This window comes from Haliaeetus leucocephalus, unplaced genomic scaffold (genome assembly GCF_000737465.1).
Source record: "Haliaeetus leucocephalus isolate CR32 unplaced genomic scaffold, Haliaeetus_leucocephalus-4.0 Scaffold763, whole genome shotgun sequence".
Taxonomy (NCBI): Eukaryota; Metazoa; Chordata; class Aves; order Accipitriformes; family Accipitridae; genus Haliaeetus; species Haliaeetus leucocephalus.
The window spans coordinates 4,289,526-4,307,695 of NW_010973199.1; the positions used below are offsets into that span (position 1 = coordinate 4,289,526).

At 39.8% G+C, this 18,170-nt stretch overlaps 1 protein-coding gene across 1 annotated transcript in view; it reads right to left on the reverse strand.

The window, feature by feature from the left end:
- The window catches only part of PTPRZ1 (protein tyrosine phosphatase, receptor-type, Z polypeptide 1), a 124,545-nt gene that overhangs the window by 50,848 nt on the left and 55,527 nt on the right, over positions 1–18,170 (reverse strand). Inside the window, exons 3-8 of the mRNA XM_010581328.1 lie at positions 15,657–15,836; positions 13,691–13,842; positions 12,129–12,224; positions 11,803–11,869; positions 8,012–8,169; positions 7,297–7,447 (exon numbers count right to left, since the gene is read on the reverse strand). Of these exons, the coding sequence (XP_010579630.1) occupies positions 7,297–7,447; positions 8,012–8,169; positions 11,803–11,869; positions 12,129–12,224; positions 13,691–13,842; positions 15,657–15,836 (804 nt within the window). The remainder of the gene's footprint in view (positions 1–7,296; positions 7,448–8,011; positions 8,170–11,802; positions 11,870–12,128; positions 12,225–13,690; positions 13,843–15,656; positions 15,837–18,170) is intronic.

The following is an 18,170-nucleotide window of genomic DNA, read 5'->3' on the forward strand; positions in this document are numbered from 1 at the left end:
TCTGATCAAACTGTTGCAGTCCTGGGCCTGGCTCATGCACACCTTCTTTGTGAGCCTGGAACCTGCACTCCAGAAGAAGCCTGGTCAGGCAGCTACTCTTCCACGTCTTCCAGCCCTTCCCTGCCAATACTCTTTTCATCTTATTCAGGTAAGCTGAACGTTTTGATACTTTTCTAGACATACAGATGTACTGATTACCAGTGTCCTAGAAATTTACTGAGACTATGACATATGCTTTTTAAATTGCCTAAGTACCTGTAGCAGAAAATGTAAATTATTTAGCTGAAGCTCACTGAAAAATGACCAGTAAGTTGTGATACATGAAAAATAAAGCAACATCATATACAGCTGCATCATTCATGGCTGGTTTGGGTTTGGGCTGAGACCCCATTCTCATTCCTTGCTCTCATCATCCCCACCGCTGGTGGGGGAACCGTGTCTTCAGACACAGCACTGAAGAATGGAGATGACTGTCAAAAGTGTTCACTGACTTTTGGTTCCCAGCTTGAGAGCACAGCAACTAGATTTGTTCTGATGTCTCAGAATGAGGCCCAGGGGTCCCTGACAGTTCCTGTTATAAATCCCTCTTCTTATCTCTTTGAAACTGTATGGGTTTTGAACTTTGGCTGAAATGCTCAGAGTGGCTATCTGCCCCTGCTCTAGCTTTTGGGAAGTTCATTTCTCATGTACTGAATTTCCTTTCATATGCACTTTCGTATGTACTGAAAAGGCATATTATTCAGTCTATTACTTCATTTATTACCTCATTTCTACTGCTTTATTTAATCTATTAGACTTGTCAAAATCACTGATCAGAGTACATGAAGTTTACTTTAAATCTTTCAACTATTTAATTAAATCTTACATAGTAAAATGATTAGATGGATATATTTTTATTACAAAACTTTTAGCTTGACTTTTGCACAAGTAATTACATTATCATTCCCTATTTAGAATAAATGAGGAAACATATTTTTCAAATCTCAGAATCTGCTAAGAACAAACTTTTGAGTATCTAGCAAAAGGAAGCAAAACAAACTGTCTAGCCAATTAAGAAAACAAGTGTAGGTTTTTTGGAGTTCTCTTAAAGGAAGCAAACACCATGATACTACAATGCTTTTGGCAGACAATACTGCATTTTGAAGGAAAGGAAAAAAATTCTTTCCATTAACTTTGCAATTTGCCACTTGAACACAGGAGGGCACTCAAATCCCTCAAAAGAATATTTTGAAAAACTCAGTTTCTTCGTTCTGTATGCAGGTGGGCAGCTCTGGTCTGAGCTAGTTAAGGGAAAATAAGCAGTGATTATTTTTTTTTTTAAATTTTTTGTGTGTGTGTGTGAGCTAATGGTAGAGGCAGTATTAGTCTGTGTAATTTAGCTGAATTCTATAGCTTGCCAGGCTTTAATCTACTGTGCTATATATCTGACATGCCATTTTATTCATTACACTGAATTATTTTAATGGACGTAAAGGAAGAGCAAATTGGAAAAAAAAATACAAATCTCAAGTTGTGTACATTCCATTCCATTATTAAAACTTGTCATTCCACGCTATTTCCACCAGATGGCAAAAGGAAATCATTAGACCAGCAAAGATGATTCCCTTCTTAATGGGACTTAAGAATGACTTAAATTCTGATTTCATTTTTATTTTATGACTCAATACACTCTTCAGCTATTTCTTTTTGAAGGTGTTTAAAATAATTCTCCAAACGCTTTTTCATAGTATAAGTACCAAGCTTCTCCCTGTTCCAAACTCCTCTCTGCTGTTCTTTTTCCTCCCTTCCTCTTTTTTGTCTGTTAGTGAATTTGGTTCCGAAATCTCTGACTGTATTCAAACTAAGCAGCATTATAAAACTTTTAAAGGTACAAGATTAGTGTCTCCGATAATATTTCTTTCAGTTTCACTCTGTTTTCTTTTCCAGGTTGTTCCAACTATTTTTTTTCCAAGAAAAAAAGTTATCTTCCCTTTTGTTCTCCTCCTTTTGATGCTTGGTCCTGTTCATGTCAGCAGTGACCAACAATATGCCTACATGACAGGCATCTGCATATTATTTCACTTCAATTCCTTCCCAAGCTGTTGTCTCTTGCCCTTCTGATGCCTCTTCATCAGTCATCCTGCCTGTGCTGTTTCCTTTCCTTTCCTGCCAGTCTTAGCAACACAGAGGTACTTTGCTCCTGCCTTTTCCCATTTTCCCTCTCCAGAGACTGGGAAAAGCGAGGAGATCACATATTAACTTACCTAACTCAAGACTTCTGCTCTGATACGGACTTTGAAAATCTGGGCAAAGAGACTCCAAGAAAGGAAGTTCTCGAGTCTGTTACTAGTCTGAAGTCACAGATATTCAACTGGATTATAAGTCTCAAGCAGCAAAATACTTAACTATTCACAGGAAGTTAAGGGACCTATTCAAGCCCATGCTGGGCTTGAATTCAGGTCTCTGCTTTCGCCAGGTGACTACTCAGATGCTGGTTTTGCATATCAGATCATGATAATGCACCTATCTTTGCTTGTTCTTCTGTGGAATAAAATGCTACCCATGTAACTTAGACGTTTTTAATCTAAACTGAATTGTATCATTGGGGAGCAGCAAGGTACACTAGTCAAATCATTGTCAAAAACTACTTGGGCTGTGTTTTTGACAAAAAGACCTTTATAAGATGCCCAAATTTGGCTTATTCATATATATATATATATATAAAATTTATGCCTGGATTTAAGCTTATCTGAGCTTGACACAGTTGGAATAAAACTAGGTGTAGTTCTGAGGCAGCACTGGATAACTCAGGGGATTTTTTCCACATTTGTTACTTTTGTCTACTTTTAGTTGAATCTGGGTTTGAGATTTTTATCTTTTAAATCCAGATTTTCAATTGTGGAAGCTGTGAAATCACTTCATTTAGCTTAAGACATTCAAGGGCTTTTCAGCTCCCTGTCACATTGTGTGACAAAAAGTAGTTCTTCAGTATTCCCAATCTACCCTATCTCTATGATGGAGGTGGAGCAGCAGAGCAGATACGTATGCTGGTTGACCTTGGGTGGCCACAAGGTGCCCACCCAGCCACTCTCTCACTCCTCCTCCTCAGCAGGGCAGGGGGAGAAAATAAGATGATGGTTCAAGATAAAGACAGGGAGATCGCTCATCAATCACCAATCATGGGCAAACCAGACTTGACTTGGGGAAATTAATTCAATTTATCACCAATTAAAACAGTAGGATAGTGAGAAACAAAAACAAACCTACAAACACCTTCTTCCCAACCTTCCCTTCTTCCCAGGCTCAACTTTACTCTTCCACCTTCCTACCCCAAGCGGCACAGGGGGACGGGGAACGGAGGTTGTGGTCAATTCATAACGCTTTGCCTCTGCTGCTCCTTCCTCCTCATGCTGTTCCCCTGCACCAGCGTGTGGTCCCACACATGGGATACAGTCCTTCATGAATTTCTCCAGTGTGGGTCCTTTCCATGGGGTACAGTCCTCCAGGAAAAGACTGCTACAGTGTGGGTCCCCCACAGGGTCACAGATCCTGCCAGAAAAACCTGCTCCTGCATGGGCTCCTCTCCACAGGCCATAGCTCCTGCCAGGAGCCTGCTCCTACATGGGGTCTCCACTGGCTGCAGGGGGACAACCTGCTCCACCACGGTCTCTCCACGGGCTGCGGGGGAATCTCTGCTCCGGCGCCGGGAGCCCCTCCTCCCCGCCTCCTTCTCTGGCCGTGGTGCACGGGGCTGTTTCTCACACTTTTTTCCTCGCTGCTGTGCGGCGTTTTGCCCTTTCTTAACTAAATTTTCCCTGAGGCGCCCCATCCGTGGCCGTGGGCCTGAGCGGTGCCCCGGGGTGGGCGGGTTGGAGCCGGCTGGAACCGGCTGTGTCCGGCACGGGGCAGCCCCGGCCTCTCCTCACAGAGGCCGCCCGCCCCGCAGCCCCCACTGCCAGCGCACCCGCACCCAGCACATTATGTCAGTATAAAGTACCCTGCGCAAGAGGAAATGTCTTGAGAGAATCTGAGAACGGTTATAGCTAATTTATGTCATCTGTGGTATGTGAAATGATACCCCTAGTTTTGCAAGAGAATTTAAAACTAAAATAACTGCCGAACTTTACACAGTTGTATTTTTCATGGGAAAACAGGTTGGCAAATATTTTTTACTAATGTATATTGTCAGTCTTGAATTTTAAGAACCCATTGTTTTTTTGTATCTTTACTAAATCTAGGAAGATTAACAAGAATCGTGTTTCTGCACTTACTCACAGGGCATTCCTAGGAGAGTGGAGTGGATGGGAAGTTATGTAACGGGCCCAGCAGCTACCACGATGGTTCTCAGGTTTATAGGAATAAACAATGATTTCTATTATAAATGGATCTTCATGCCAGCGGAGGTTGGTGGAGATAAAGCATTACAATTTTAAAAAGCTTTTTGAGTTGAATCCTCAAGTATGGCTGTTAGGATTAGCTATCTTAATCTTCTTAAATATATACATACATATATGCATACATACATATCACATAGGAAAATTACATGTATCACCAGGCAGGCTTGGGGAACGAAGTATCTCCCATGTCCTCAGTGGGGCAGTGCTTGTACACCAAGAATGTTGAGGTTGTCACTGTGTGAAAATTTCTGACAATATACTGCTGAAATCAGTTTATAATTGAATAGAAAGATTCTTTTAGCCTTTCTAAGGAAACTTAGCTCTACTTAAGAAATGCCATGTATTAATAACAGCAATAAATCAAGCACTTAATCCTACTGCCTAATAAAAGTCTACACTGAATCCAACAGGAGAAAACTGGGATTCTGTGTTTCACAAGACAAAATAATTTTTCAGTTATCTACTTGAGTAAGACCCACTCTTGTCATTTCTCTTGTGTCTAATAACCAAAGATTATTTTTCCTCTGTTGACTACAAGAACCTTGCAATATTAAACATGAAATACATAAGCCTATTTACTCTTGGGGACTGAGGTCTTTACATCTCAACTTGTAAGTTTAATAATTCCTAGGGCTTTTTATTTACCTTCAAAAATATAATGTTACCTTCCTCTAATGTTCTACATTAATCAAATCCTATAATTGCATTTGTGTGTGTATATATACGTGTGTGTATATAAATACGTATATGTATGTGTACGTGATGTTGTTGCATTTACATAGTGCACATAAATATTAACAAAAATGTGAAATATATATACAGGAAGACTTGAAATTTTAGTGATCCCTTTCTTTCCCTCCTTGTTTATAGCCAAACCAGAATTTTTAACCTACAACTTGTAACTTTAAATACCTAGTTTGGAATAAATACTGCATGTGTTCACTGCCACAGTAACGGGAGTGCAGGACACTTTTGTCTTAAAACTCGATAGACTGAAACCGATTTGTTTGGTTGTATACAAGTCTACAAACACGGAAATTTTGGATGCTCTGTACAACTTATTTTATCATTACATGAAGCAGAAGGGCCTTCTAATTTTAAATGGTATAACTCAATGAAGAAAAGCATCCTACTATCTTTAGGCTGGACACTCTTTCCTTACTTGTATGGATACCAAACTCACAGATAAGATAGCAAATTCACAGAATCTCTCTTTGATATTGTACAGAAATGGGACTGGTTGGAAGCAAAATCCTGTGTAGTTTTAATGCACAGATTGTCTTGGGACAGCACATGGAAAGCTCCTTCAGGTGTCAGCACATGGAATAGACAGAAGGAAGCAGGGGTCTTTCTTAAACAGTATTATCCAGCTTCTCATCAGTCTATGGAAATCTAGATTAGGATGGCACAGCTGAAAGTAGCTTCCTTCTATTGCAGCAACGGTGCTGAAGGGTCAAGGCCAAGGTCACAGCTGTAGTGCAACCACCTGGGAGGCAAGTGGATTGCAGGTGGCAGAAGTCCCAGTCTCTGTCTTCAAAGATCCTTTGCCTATGACATTTCTTCACTGTAGATTGACTCCTATTTATAAAGGATCGAGAAGATTCGTTTCCTTCTGACAACAAGCACATAAGAAAAGTGTTCTGTATTACAGTGACCTGTCTCCCAGAGACCTTCATAAAACAGAGGGATTTGGGGAAGCATGATCTTTCTTTAAGTTAGGCCAAATTAGCAATGTCCATTGTAAGTCTGTTTGGAAACAGAAATTTATTTAGTTGTGATAATTTGCTTGATTGCTGAAGCTCAGTTCCATGCTCCTCCAAAATTCAAAATTTCAAGTGCTACTTAGTATGTAAACAAAGAAACCCTGCTAGAACAGATACTGCTTGGCTTAGACCAATACAAAAAAAAATCATATCCTGGGCACACATCTGAGGAGTTCATGACAAGCTGAGGTCAAAACAGAAGTGACACTGACTGGTTATAGAAATTAAGCAGTAAAGCTATCCTGTGCAGCACTGTGGCGAAACAGTGTGATGTACCTGTGCAGGGGACCCAGCCCTCCATCAGTTCTGAATGATGAACATCCTCTAGTTTGTATGCAAGTTTCGTATACGGGATCCTTCCAGTAGGAAAAAAAAAATATCTACCCAACCAAGGCAAATTAAAATTAAACCACACTTCTTTCTAATCTGGAGAACACCTAACAACACATGCTTCAGTCATCTGTCTATGTCTAATTACGTACAGTTCAGTGCAACTGAGTTTAAGAATCTGCAGGTATCCCCACCCAAGTAGCAACATAATGCCCCCAAATTAGATGTTTACTATTTATTCTTCTGTGCTTGTGAGTATAGAAATCATCAACTTCCACATTTAGTGCTAGATCTTGTTTCCCATTACATAATGTACTGTTTTGGTCATATAACCTTCACAAACTTCCCTGAGGTTTTGGGTAAAACAGAGAACAGCATCTGGCTTCTGGGATTCTCTCCATCTATCACTTTCTCAGCAGACTACATGAAATGAATTTGGTGACCTCACTTCAGCCTCTGTTGGAAAAGCATCCACATTATAGAACAAAGAACCAAATGGGTTTGTAAAACAAAATCCTCTTGCAGTCCCTGAAAAGGCAGCTTTGTTTAAGTCTGAAACATATTAAAAGGGCAGCGCAAGAAAGCTTGAACTGACGTGATCTTCACTGAAAGTTTGGTCAAGACAAGCATTTAATTTTCCACTCCATTTAATCTGACATGTTTTATGATTGCTAGTTTTTTTTTTTCTGAAGTGATAGATTTATGAGTAATAATACAGTATGCTACTTTCTACACAATTTAAAATGAGTATCTTCATACTAGGATGAATCTTTTACTGAAAATTGTCTTTCAACCTGTGAAGAGAGGAATGACTATTCAGTAAATACCTGCTTCATGAATTTCTTCCTGTCCAGTGTAAGAGGAAAACACTTGTCCAAAGAACTTATATTGCTGCTCTCGAAAATTGTTTTGCAGGTAATCCATCAGCATAACATAGCCAGACTGCTGCATTGTAAGGACTTCACAGAACACAGCTAACTGGAAGAGGCAAGGAAAAGAAGAAGTGAGAACTCATAACAAATTAACCAGATTCTGCTAACAGGCAAAAATCCTGGGGAAGAGCTGTTGGGTAAAGTCTCCCACTTGAACTCTCCCAGGTGGCACTGAACTTTTGCTCCTCTGTACCAGCAGTATATCTAATGGTTTACTCCACCTGTATTTCTCAACTCACTCTGCTGTTGGAGCTATGCTCTGCTCAGTCACTACCGTTTAGCTGGGGGAATACGGAAAGAGTGTTTTGCACTCTTATCTGGGCTAGAAGTCCAGACAGCCTGCATAATCAGGAAGCTTGTTCTTACTCCCTTCTAAGGCAAGAAATGACTCAGAATGTAGTCCTGAATGAAAAAAGGGAAAAGATGACACACTCAAGTAATATATATGCTTTCTAATTTAATGGCTGCATGAAAAACTCAAAACTAGCTAAAAAAAAAAGCCAGGTTGTTGGGCTGGCAATGAATGCCATGAGCTTTTACCATATACATGGCAACTGTTTTCTTTGGTATTATGTACAAGTGTTTGGTTTTAATACATTAAACGAATTACCTGGTCTTCAGAAATACTAATGGTATCTTTAAACACAATCCATTCAACCGTTTCAGAGCAGGGAGGAGTTGATAAAGACCCATTATAAGTGTAATACTTGTCTGTTGCGTTCGGCAAAAGGTTCAGCAAAATAAATGGTTCTAAGGCAGCCTGTTTTCCTGAAAAAAAAATAAATTTAAGAGTCAGATAGTTAAAATACTGCAGAAGCAATGAATAAATAGAAATCACACTCTCCAAAAGAGTTACCATTATAAGAACATGCTAATTTTGAGGCTATTCAAAATTTGACCTCCAGGGAGACTAGCATACAAATAGATTGCTGATCCTTTTCTATTTAGTTTGAATAAGTATTGTTCAATAACAACTTTGTTTACTTTGGAAAGTTTAATGAGTTACTCCAGTAATAAATAAAGTAATCAGTACATTGGTTCACAAGAATTTGTTCACCTCTAAGTTTACTTGTAAATGTCCAAGACACCAAATCTTTGTCTCACTCGTGAACTTCAAAGAAAAAATATATTAAATCTCTTTTCTTGGTCTCATGACATGGCTTCAAAGTCTCTCTGAATTTGCTCAAGTTGTTGAGTTTCTCACAGGATCTTAACCACTGCAGAAAATCACTGCCTGGGGAATTGTCACCATGTTAGGGTTAAGTGATGGCAGAAGCAGAATCGCTGTGGAACAGGCATTTTTAAAATGGTCATAATACAGTGAAAAACTCTAACAGCTTTACACAAAGCAGAGAAGGATGCAAAGATCTCTTCCAAGAGAGTATGACCACTCTGTTTATTGTCCTGTAAAAATAGTATCACGTCTTTCAGGTCAGCAGTTACCTGGTACCTTGTCAGCTAGGAGCATGCATGTGGAATTGCTGGGAGTCCATCCACAGAAAGCTGTTGGTGCTGGTATGGCAGCAGGGTCCAGCAACAAAAATCAGCAGAAATGGTACCAACTTCCTCAATGCAGGTTTTTTTCAGTCTGTGACAATTATCAATTTTGTGACAATTATCTGCCTTATTGTCTGGTGCATCCAAAATAATATTTGGTTTTTACACCTTGGAATAATGTAGATCCTTATATACCTCATTTCAATCTAAAGTTAAAGTTACAGATTTTAAGTTTCTCCCTATTTGATAAGTATTCACTTATGAATATCTAATGAATTTTCAGACTGTGCATTAACGTGTAGGTTTACAGATATGTTACTTCTTAATCCCTGTAGGGATTTCTGACCTTTGTCTTCATAACTCCTTACGAATTTGGTGAGAGCAGCAAATTACATTAACAGTTTACTATAAATCATTGATGCTTTTCTTCTGTAAGTGACTATTCTACTGAGTTAAGGTTTAACAGCTGGCTCCTCCCCTCTTTCTTATCCATGTGTCACGAAAGGGAAACATTTAGCAGTGTCAAGCAAAGCCCATCCTTCTATTTCTCCTGTCAACATGTTAATCAACCTTCAGACAGAAGCTATCATTGCTATCTGGTACATGTCTAGTTAACGCATTCTTCCTTCAGTAAAAATATATGGCCCATCCATTTTATATAGATGCCTGGGGACATGAACTTCTCATTTATAGTAAGAATCTGGCTATACATTCTGCAACTTTGGATTTTAAAATGCCCTTTAATGTGACTGACAGCCTAGATTCTAAAATCAAACACCTACAAAGAATGATGAGAAACAGTTTGTCCAGAAGGAACAGGACTGCTCCTCTGCAGAGCTTGAGAACGCAGTAACTGGGATTTGAATAAGCACAATATAGATATGACTGACAAGGACAGATCATGTACATTGTAGACAAGGACAGATCATGTGCTAGTCTCTTTTCTTCAGGAGGAACAACTTGATTGAGTCGTGACCTGAATTTTCAGAGCTCATTTGCATTTTATTCAAGAAAATGATATTCTACTCATTGTTGAAGTGCCATGTAGTGGCTGTATCTTGAATCTTGCTACTGATAGTTTTACAGCTCCTTCCAAGGTTGTAGGACAGTATCTGCCTTGATGTATTACTCGTTCTCCTTTGTGCTTCATAGAAGATGGCACACAAAGATAATGAATCTTAACTGCTTTACACTTCCCCCTCCTCTGTCTTTGCAATTTATGAAAGTTGCTCCCTTTTGTATTTGTTGAATGGTGTTTGTTTTCTGGAGAGAAACAATCTTGATTTTAGTATCATACTTTTGAAAGCTTTTAAAACAGTGGACTAATTAGCTTTTTACGCTTTCAACCTATCAATCTTAAGGGTGTTTACAAAGCTCAAGTATCATTACATATAGTAAAACTGAGACAAAGTTAACCATTTACTTAAGGTCATGGCCATGATGTAAGAAAATATCCCTGTTCAAGACAGTGCTCATTCATGTTTATTCTTCTGTGAAGCCATTGTGAAACTTGGTTAGAACCAGAGCCCAGATCTCCTCATGTACCACTCTGAAGTCCATGTGCTCTGACATAAACCCACAAGGAATTCTAAACCACCAAAGTGTCAGCATTTGGTTTGAATAATGCTAGTACAAATGTAATATAATTGGATTATTTCAGATTTAGGAGCTACTGAAAAAAGAATTCATCTCCACTGAGTCTACTGAATACTGATATTCATACAGTCTCACACTTGTAAGACAGATCTTGGAGGGCTGCAACAGGGTTATTTGCTTCCAACTGCATATAAAAATCCAGAAATGTATGACTAAGAAAACTCACAGAATAAATCAGGCACTTATCTTGATTTAGCATTTAAAGAGTTGCAAATTCCTCATGATAGTTATATTTATTCATTTATACTTTCTGCTCTTGTTACAAATATTCTGTCTTGGGGTAAATAAATCATAGAATCATAGATTATCTCAAGTTGGAAGGGACCCATAAAGATCATCGAGTCCAACTCCCTGCTCCTCGCAGGACTACCTAAGATTAAACCATATGACTAAGAGCGTCGTCCGGATGCTCCTTGAACTCTGACAGGCTTGGTGCTGTGCTCCAGGTGCTCCTTCCCTGAGGAGCCTGTTCCAGTGACTGACTACCCTCTCAGTGAAGAACCTTTTCCTAACGTCCAAACTGAAGTTCCCTTGACACAGCTTCTTTCCATCTCTTTGTGTCCTACCGCTGGTCACCAGAGAGAGAAGATCAGCACCTCCCTGTCTGCTGCCCCCCATGAGGAAGGTGCAGACTGCCATGAGGTCACCCCTCAGCCTTCTCTTCTCCAAGCTGAACAAACCAAGTGACTTCTGCTGCTCCTTGTAAGTCTTGGGACCTTTCACCATCTTGGTTGCCCTTATCTGGACACACTCTAATAGTTTGATGTTCTTACACTGAGGTGCCCCAGACTGCACACAGTGCTCGAGGTGGGGCCGCACCAGTGCGGTGTAGACTGGGACGATCACCTCCCTCGGCTGGCCAGCTAAGCTGTGCTTGATGCACCCCAGGACACAGTTGGCTCTTTTTGCTGCCGGGGCACGCTGTTGACACATACTCAACTCGCCATCAACCCAGTCCCCCAGATCTTTTTGCACGGGGCTGCTCTCCAGCCTCTTGTTCCCCAATTTGTACCAATAACCAGGACTACCCTGTCCCAAGTGCAGAATGTGGCACTTGCTCATGTTAAATTTCATACAGTTGGTGATTGCCCAGCTCTCTAGTCTATCCAGATGACTTCTGTTGTTCCTAACAAAATATACATAGCTGAGCTCGACAGCCATGCTCCCCAATTTCTTTAAGGTCTCATAATTACACTGAAATAGAATTTAGTCTAATCAGTAATCAATAAAACATGGAGGCAGACTTACCGAAACGACTAACACTATCTACTCCATTAATGATTGGATTATAATCCGGATTATCTTCTAGTCCAATCTGTTAAAAAGAAATTGCGTTTTTTTAACAGTACAGGTTTCATGAAAAAAACCTGAAAGTTGCAGTTTACCACCAAAATTATAGATGACTTAAAGCAGAGCAAACGTATTTTGCCCATTTGCTTTTCCATAAGAATAAATTAGAAAGATACATGCAAATTTTTAACTCAGTGATCACACATTGGAACCAGTTAAATTCAGTTTGAACATCTGCCGTGTTTCAAAGCTTGTTTAATGACACAAAGATATATTTTGTTTACCTCAAACAAAATTGATAAAGCTCTTAACTTCCCATTTCCTTTAACTGCCTCTTCAAAATTTGTAAACTGATCTGCATCATAGCAGTAGATTTGCATCTGCAAATAAAAATATATTCAAATGTTATATATACCAAAAATTAAAAAAAAATTTATCAATGCAGTTATTTATATACCCATTTTGAGAAGAAATGTCCAAGCAATAAATTTAATTACAAATATACAGATTTTTTTATCTATGTCACATGCCTGATTTGAAGATATAGAATGGAATTCATCAGCTGTTAGCTATCTAAAAATGACCTCTCCTGGAAAACAACTAAGTATGCTGGAGCACAACACTCTCCATGGATAATACAGTAAACCGAGACAACTTGCTGATACTGGACTTCTAACCTAGAGTGCTCGGCTGAGATGAATCTTGAAATCAGTTGTAAAACATGAATAATAAGGCAGGATGTCCCTACTGCATCTGTCTTGCAGTAAGTGTAAAGAAGCATTGGTAATAAAAGATTAACAGGTATTTTGGGCCCACATTTGACTGCTGTCATGGGCACTGGGTTTGTTGCACCCCTTCCTCTATTTCTCCAGATGCAGTTGGGAAATCTCCTCCAGGGCTGGGTCACCAACATGAATGGGGGAGTGTTCTGTTCCTACTAGCTTTTCATGTGATGATGATGGAGGAGAATATTCTCTTCGATGCGTTGGCAGGACAGCTGGAGCGTGAGTGGGAATTTTTAAATGGCTAATGAGGTAAAGGAAATGACACTGCCCAGGGAAAGCTCCCAGCTCAGAGCTCTCAATGGAGTACAGGACAACCTTGGCTCTACTGCTTTGCTCTGCCATAGAAGTCCAAAGTGCTTGTAGTGAGGAGCAGCACGGTCACCTGCCACAACTATGTCTTTTTAGCTGGAAAGTGATCACAATGCTATGTTGAGGGTTGAAAGTTTGGTCTGCAGAGTGCCTTCGTGGATCTCAGTGAGAGCTGCTCCTCTCCTTCACCCCATCCTCATGCTGCTGCAAGCTATTTTGCCAAACCAGACAGGGGTACACTGGCCTGGCTGCCCATCAGTGCGGCTGCACCCAGGACCTGCTCTCACACGGTGGCTCCTGGCACGCCGCTGCCAGCTCTCTTTCCAGCTCAGCGACATGGGCCACGCTTTGTCTCGGCAAGGCCCAGCAGCTTCCATGGGCTCTCAGCAAAGCCCCAGCTTTGAAAAGTCTGTTTATAGTTTAAACAACTGACTGCTATGGAATATGATGGGCCAAACTTGTAGGAGCTTGATTGTTACTGGGACCTTGAACTTTGTCAGATTAGCAGAACCGACTCCTAATGTCATCTTAGAAGATGTGTGCGAAAACGCGGTTTAGACATCCTCAACGTGCCATGGAATAATGCCTTATGTTGTCCTTCTCAAATGGATCATTTAAATATTATTAATTTGGATTTAAGTGAATGATTATATTTGTAAATAGACTTTAATCAAGTGATAAACAAAAGTATTTAGTAAACAGTATTACTTTTTGCAGAATGACCAATCATCAAAATCTATTCTGTACTTTACCTCGAGAGGAAATTTTTGTCCTTCTAAACTATGTTCTGATCCGTCCGATGACACGTTGCATTTTCCCCAGTGAAAAGTGATCTTGCTTGCTTTGAATATGGTGTCTAAGCCACCTCCACTTACATAATAATCATTTGTCAGGTTAATTTCCACTGAACAAAGACAGAGAGAGAGGGGAAAAAAAGGAGTGTCAATATAAAAGCCAGCCAAGACTCTCATATTTCAGTATTAGGTGGTAAAAGGTGAATATGATACACCTTTCCCCCTGTATTTCATAAGCAATTTGACAGGAAATAGGTTATTTAAACAAAGTAAGAAGTGTGGTAATTCACCATTAGCATGGAGGAATACATTTCATTTCATGCTGCAAGTCGTAAAATAGTCATCTAGTGAAGCGCACTATTATATTGGTGTCCTGTTGTCTGAAGCTAGCCACAGAACTACGCTAAAAAGCTCAGAAAACTGGCTTAGCCACTGATCTGACCATCTAAGAAAAGAAATTCCTGATATACATAGCTTCCTGAAAGCACCTGTGCTTTTAACAAAAATGAAAATACTCCCTCACCGTTATCATCATAATTCTAGATACAAATCATGAGGCAACACATGAAAAGAAAATTTTAGCCAGTTCCTAGGAGGACTGTTCTGTCTGTGAGACCCCTTAGCTGTGGAGCAATCTCCCATGGCAGAAGGTGATGACGGGTCTTCAGCAGGACATATAACTGTACACAAACTGTAGATGGGACTGAGCATTTGTCTTCTAGAGGGAATGAGCAGCGTAGAATAGACCGAAGCCCCACATTTGGCTTTCCCACCTCCAGTGATTGTGAATTGTTTGACCTTTTGCTAAAACAGCACTAATAGAGTTCAGTTTCATTATGTTCCGTTCCTCAAGACCTTGAAGACAATTTTAACTGCAGAGCTTAGCAGTTCCTTTTATAATATCTGAATTGCTGTAGATGAGGAAGACCTCAGTTCACTTTCATGGACTTTAAAGAATGTTTCCTCAGGGATCTCTGAAAAGATGAATGCACTATTTATCTCATCTAGTAGGGCAAAAGGGATGTAAGTAATTTGTGGAATAGTATGTAGGAAGAACATGATGGGGCCAAGAACAGAAATTAGGAATAATGAAACTAAACTAAACTAAAATATAAAACGGCTGGTCTTGGGGTCCCACTGGAACTGGCAGGTCAAAGACAGTTGTTAAGTGATTCCCTCCTCCACACCTATGCCCAAAACAAGAAACAGTACTTCCAACAAGCAGCTTTTAGTTACTGCTATCCTGGATTTATACAGAAAAGTGGTTGCAAAAAGATTTGTCTGACAATGTAAATGCCACCATAAGCTTCTTTTATACTGGGAGAAACAGGCACTTGTAGGCATAAATAATTTCTTTCTAAAATACATTTCTAAGATAGGTAAGACAAATCAGACCATAAAAGCACCTTTTTCTCTTCTTTGACTGTAAGAATTCTAAGTGAGTAATTCAGATGCAAGTGTCTATATTTTAGGTGTCTATGTGTAGGTGAGATGAATCCCATCCTGAGTTTTTTGAAACCACAACTCATCCATGAAGTGCTTCCAGAGAGGTAGGTAATGTATTTATACTTTTAAAAAATCATTTCTGTATACTTGTTACAGAATCTGGATATGCAGTTATAATTATAATTTTTCATAGCAAATGCTAAAATAGTTTAGCTTCAGTGAAGTTCTCATGATGGGATGATGTGATTGCTTTGACTGTCTATGCACATAATTTTCATTTGTGTTTTAGTGATTTCTCCATTATGCTTGGCTATTGTCATCACCTATTTTTTTTTTTTTATTTAATGGATAAATTCAGAATGCACAAGCTAAGGAAAAGTGAAATGAAAATGTTTCATTAAAAGTCCTTGGTTGATTGTCCATCCTATATCAGTTTTGTGACCTCATTTAACTCCAAACATGAAATCTGACTTTTTACCTGTTTTGCCAGTGTTGCGAATGAAAGTATCTTCCAAAGTTTCCTTTTCCCATCCATGGAATTTAAGTTTCTTCAGATTCACATTTACCTGGGTAAGATCTTCATCTATATTAATAGGAGACTGTTTGGCACCATTGCATGCTGAATATTTCTTTCCCCAGTTCTTTTGGTTCAAAGTTCCTAGAAATCAAAGCATTTGGGGTAAATAAATTTAAAACCTGAACTGGCATCCACGTATTTTTTAATGTGGGAAAATTAAAACACAGTTTGCAATCTGTGACCAGAGTACCTGTCCTTCTTTTAGGCCTCATCTGTAGCAATACTTAGCACACCTACCATTGCATCATCCCACCTTCAACAGTTAAGTCACTATTTGACCATTTTAGACATCATACATACATGCTTCCGAATGTCTAGGGAAAGCAGAAAACAAAAAAACCCCTCACACACAATATGCAGAAATAATAAATAAAACAGGAAGGAAAAAAAAAGCTTTCAAGTGAAAGAAATGGGCATTCAGAAATACTTGAGAATTACTGCAAAACCCTCCTTTCCAAATAACTCTTTTAATCATATGAATGTCATTAATGTTCCTTCTGCCCAATGAAGCCAGCCATCCAATAAGATTTTTAAATAAATCAGAGCAATAAGATCTTTAAAAAAAATCCTTACACAGAGGGAAAAAGGTAAAGTGATTCTACCCTGAAAAAGGAAAAAGGTTAGTGATGCTCTGGCTGGAGAGCCTGGCTGTATGGCCTGGCTTTGCCCATGAAGGGCCATGCACGCACGCTCCAGCCATCACCTTTTGCAGCTGCTGGGTGAGAGCAGGCAGGAGGTCCTGCGCTGCAGCGGGGCACCTTCTCCAGGGCACAGGGGCTGGCACGGCATTTCACTGTGGCCAGTTCAGACATAGACAACATGGACACAGACAGCAAGTCCTTCACCAAAGACCTGATTATTTTCTGTAAGAAATGCTCAAGTACTCTACAGGTCAGCGTGAGGTGTTAGCAGCTGCTCTGAGAATCTTTTGTTTATAAAATACGGTAATATAAATGATACAATATTTTGTGTGTGTTTATGCGTTTGCATACATAAACATATTTTTTCCTGACAGGGAATTCTGGTAACACTTCAAAGGGCTAATTAAAACCAAGAGCTGACTGCACAGACCTAAGAAAGTATAATTGCTTCAGTTAGCTTCCCACTTACTAGTAGTTAAGAGCTAATATTAGTGCATCCAATGCACACATTTGAATTCTATTAGACATGCTGAAATAAGCCAGTGCTCATTTAAAAGCTGCTGTGCTACAGCCAAGTCTGTCAGCAGAAGATTTGCTATATTGTACCCCAGGTAAGGACAGCGCTCATATTGCACTCAGAAAACTCAGAGAGGGGAGAAGAGATGCAGCCAGTCCTGTAACCATGACAATAGGCAGTAATACAAGATGCTAATCTGGATAGCTAGCTACCTAGAAACAAACCTGAGCTAAATTATTCAACAAGTATCAAGTCAAGCAAGTTACCAATATCACCTTGCCGCAACAGAAGTACTGCAGGTCAGATGATATATAAACCCATTTACTTCTTGTAAACAGCAACAGAAGAAACTGTTAGGCACAACAGCCAAGCAAACCAAAATGAGTTTAAGTCATAAGGTTATGAACCTGAATATCCTGCAGGTGGGGATTAGAGCCCTGTACCAAGCAAGCAGTGGTCCCCTTGGGAATGGCACACGGGGTAAGCTTCCAGCTCCTCCTCAAGTCACGCTTCTCCTGGACATTAGCTGCCAGTTACAGTTTATCACCCGGGCAAATAATGCAATATCCTGATTTCTAATGTGCTTTTCATAAGAAAAGAGTGGCTAATATTTCACCTTCTCTCTCAAAAGCTTCCCTTAAGAAATTGTGAGCCCAAGCCAACCAAAACTTGGAGATTAATCTGCTCAGATAGTCTACAGTGAATTTTCTAACAAATATTGAAGGCTTTTAAAACCAAGAAAGCCAATTTTATTTAAATACAAACAAGAATAATTAACTTTGTAAACAGAAGAGCCCTCAAACATGGTCAGACAGGACAGAAATAACAATTCTTGGCTTGCCCTGTGCATCCTTGCAGACAGGCCCTTGTTTCCAGGTCTGCTTTCAGCCAGCTCGGTGATTTTCCAAGCTGCAGCAAACTCTTCAGAGCTCTGCCTGGCTCTTTGAAAGTCTCTGCCAGTTTCGGCCAGACTAGCTGCCCATGCCCATCCCTCGGAGTTAGGCTGCGCTCCCCACTCCGTGCTCTGTTTCTTTTGCTCCTTCTTTTTGCTACAGCCCAAGACTTCCCCAGGCTCCTGCTGTTGCCCCAAGGCAGTAGAAATCTCCTTTCTCTTTCCACTGACATACCCACTCCCATTGCTCACCTGCAGTCTCTCCTTCAGAACATCATCATGAATCTTTTCCCAACATGCATTCCCCTTATTCTGCTCTTTTCACCACTGACATTAGAACTGACTGAAAATACGACTCTTTTCTC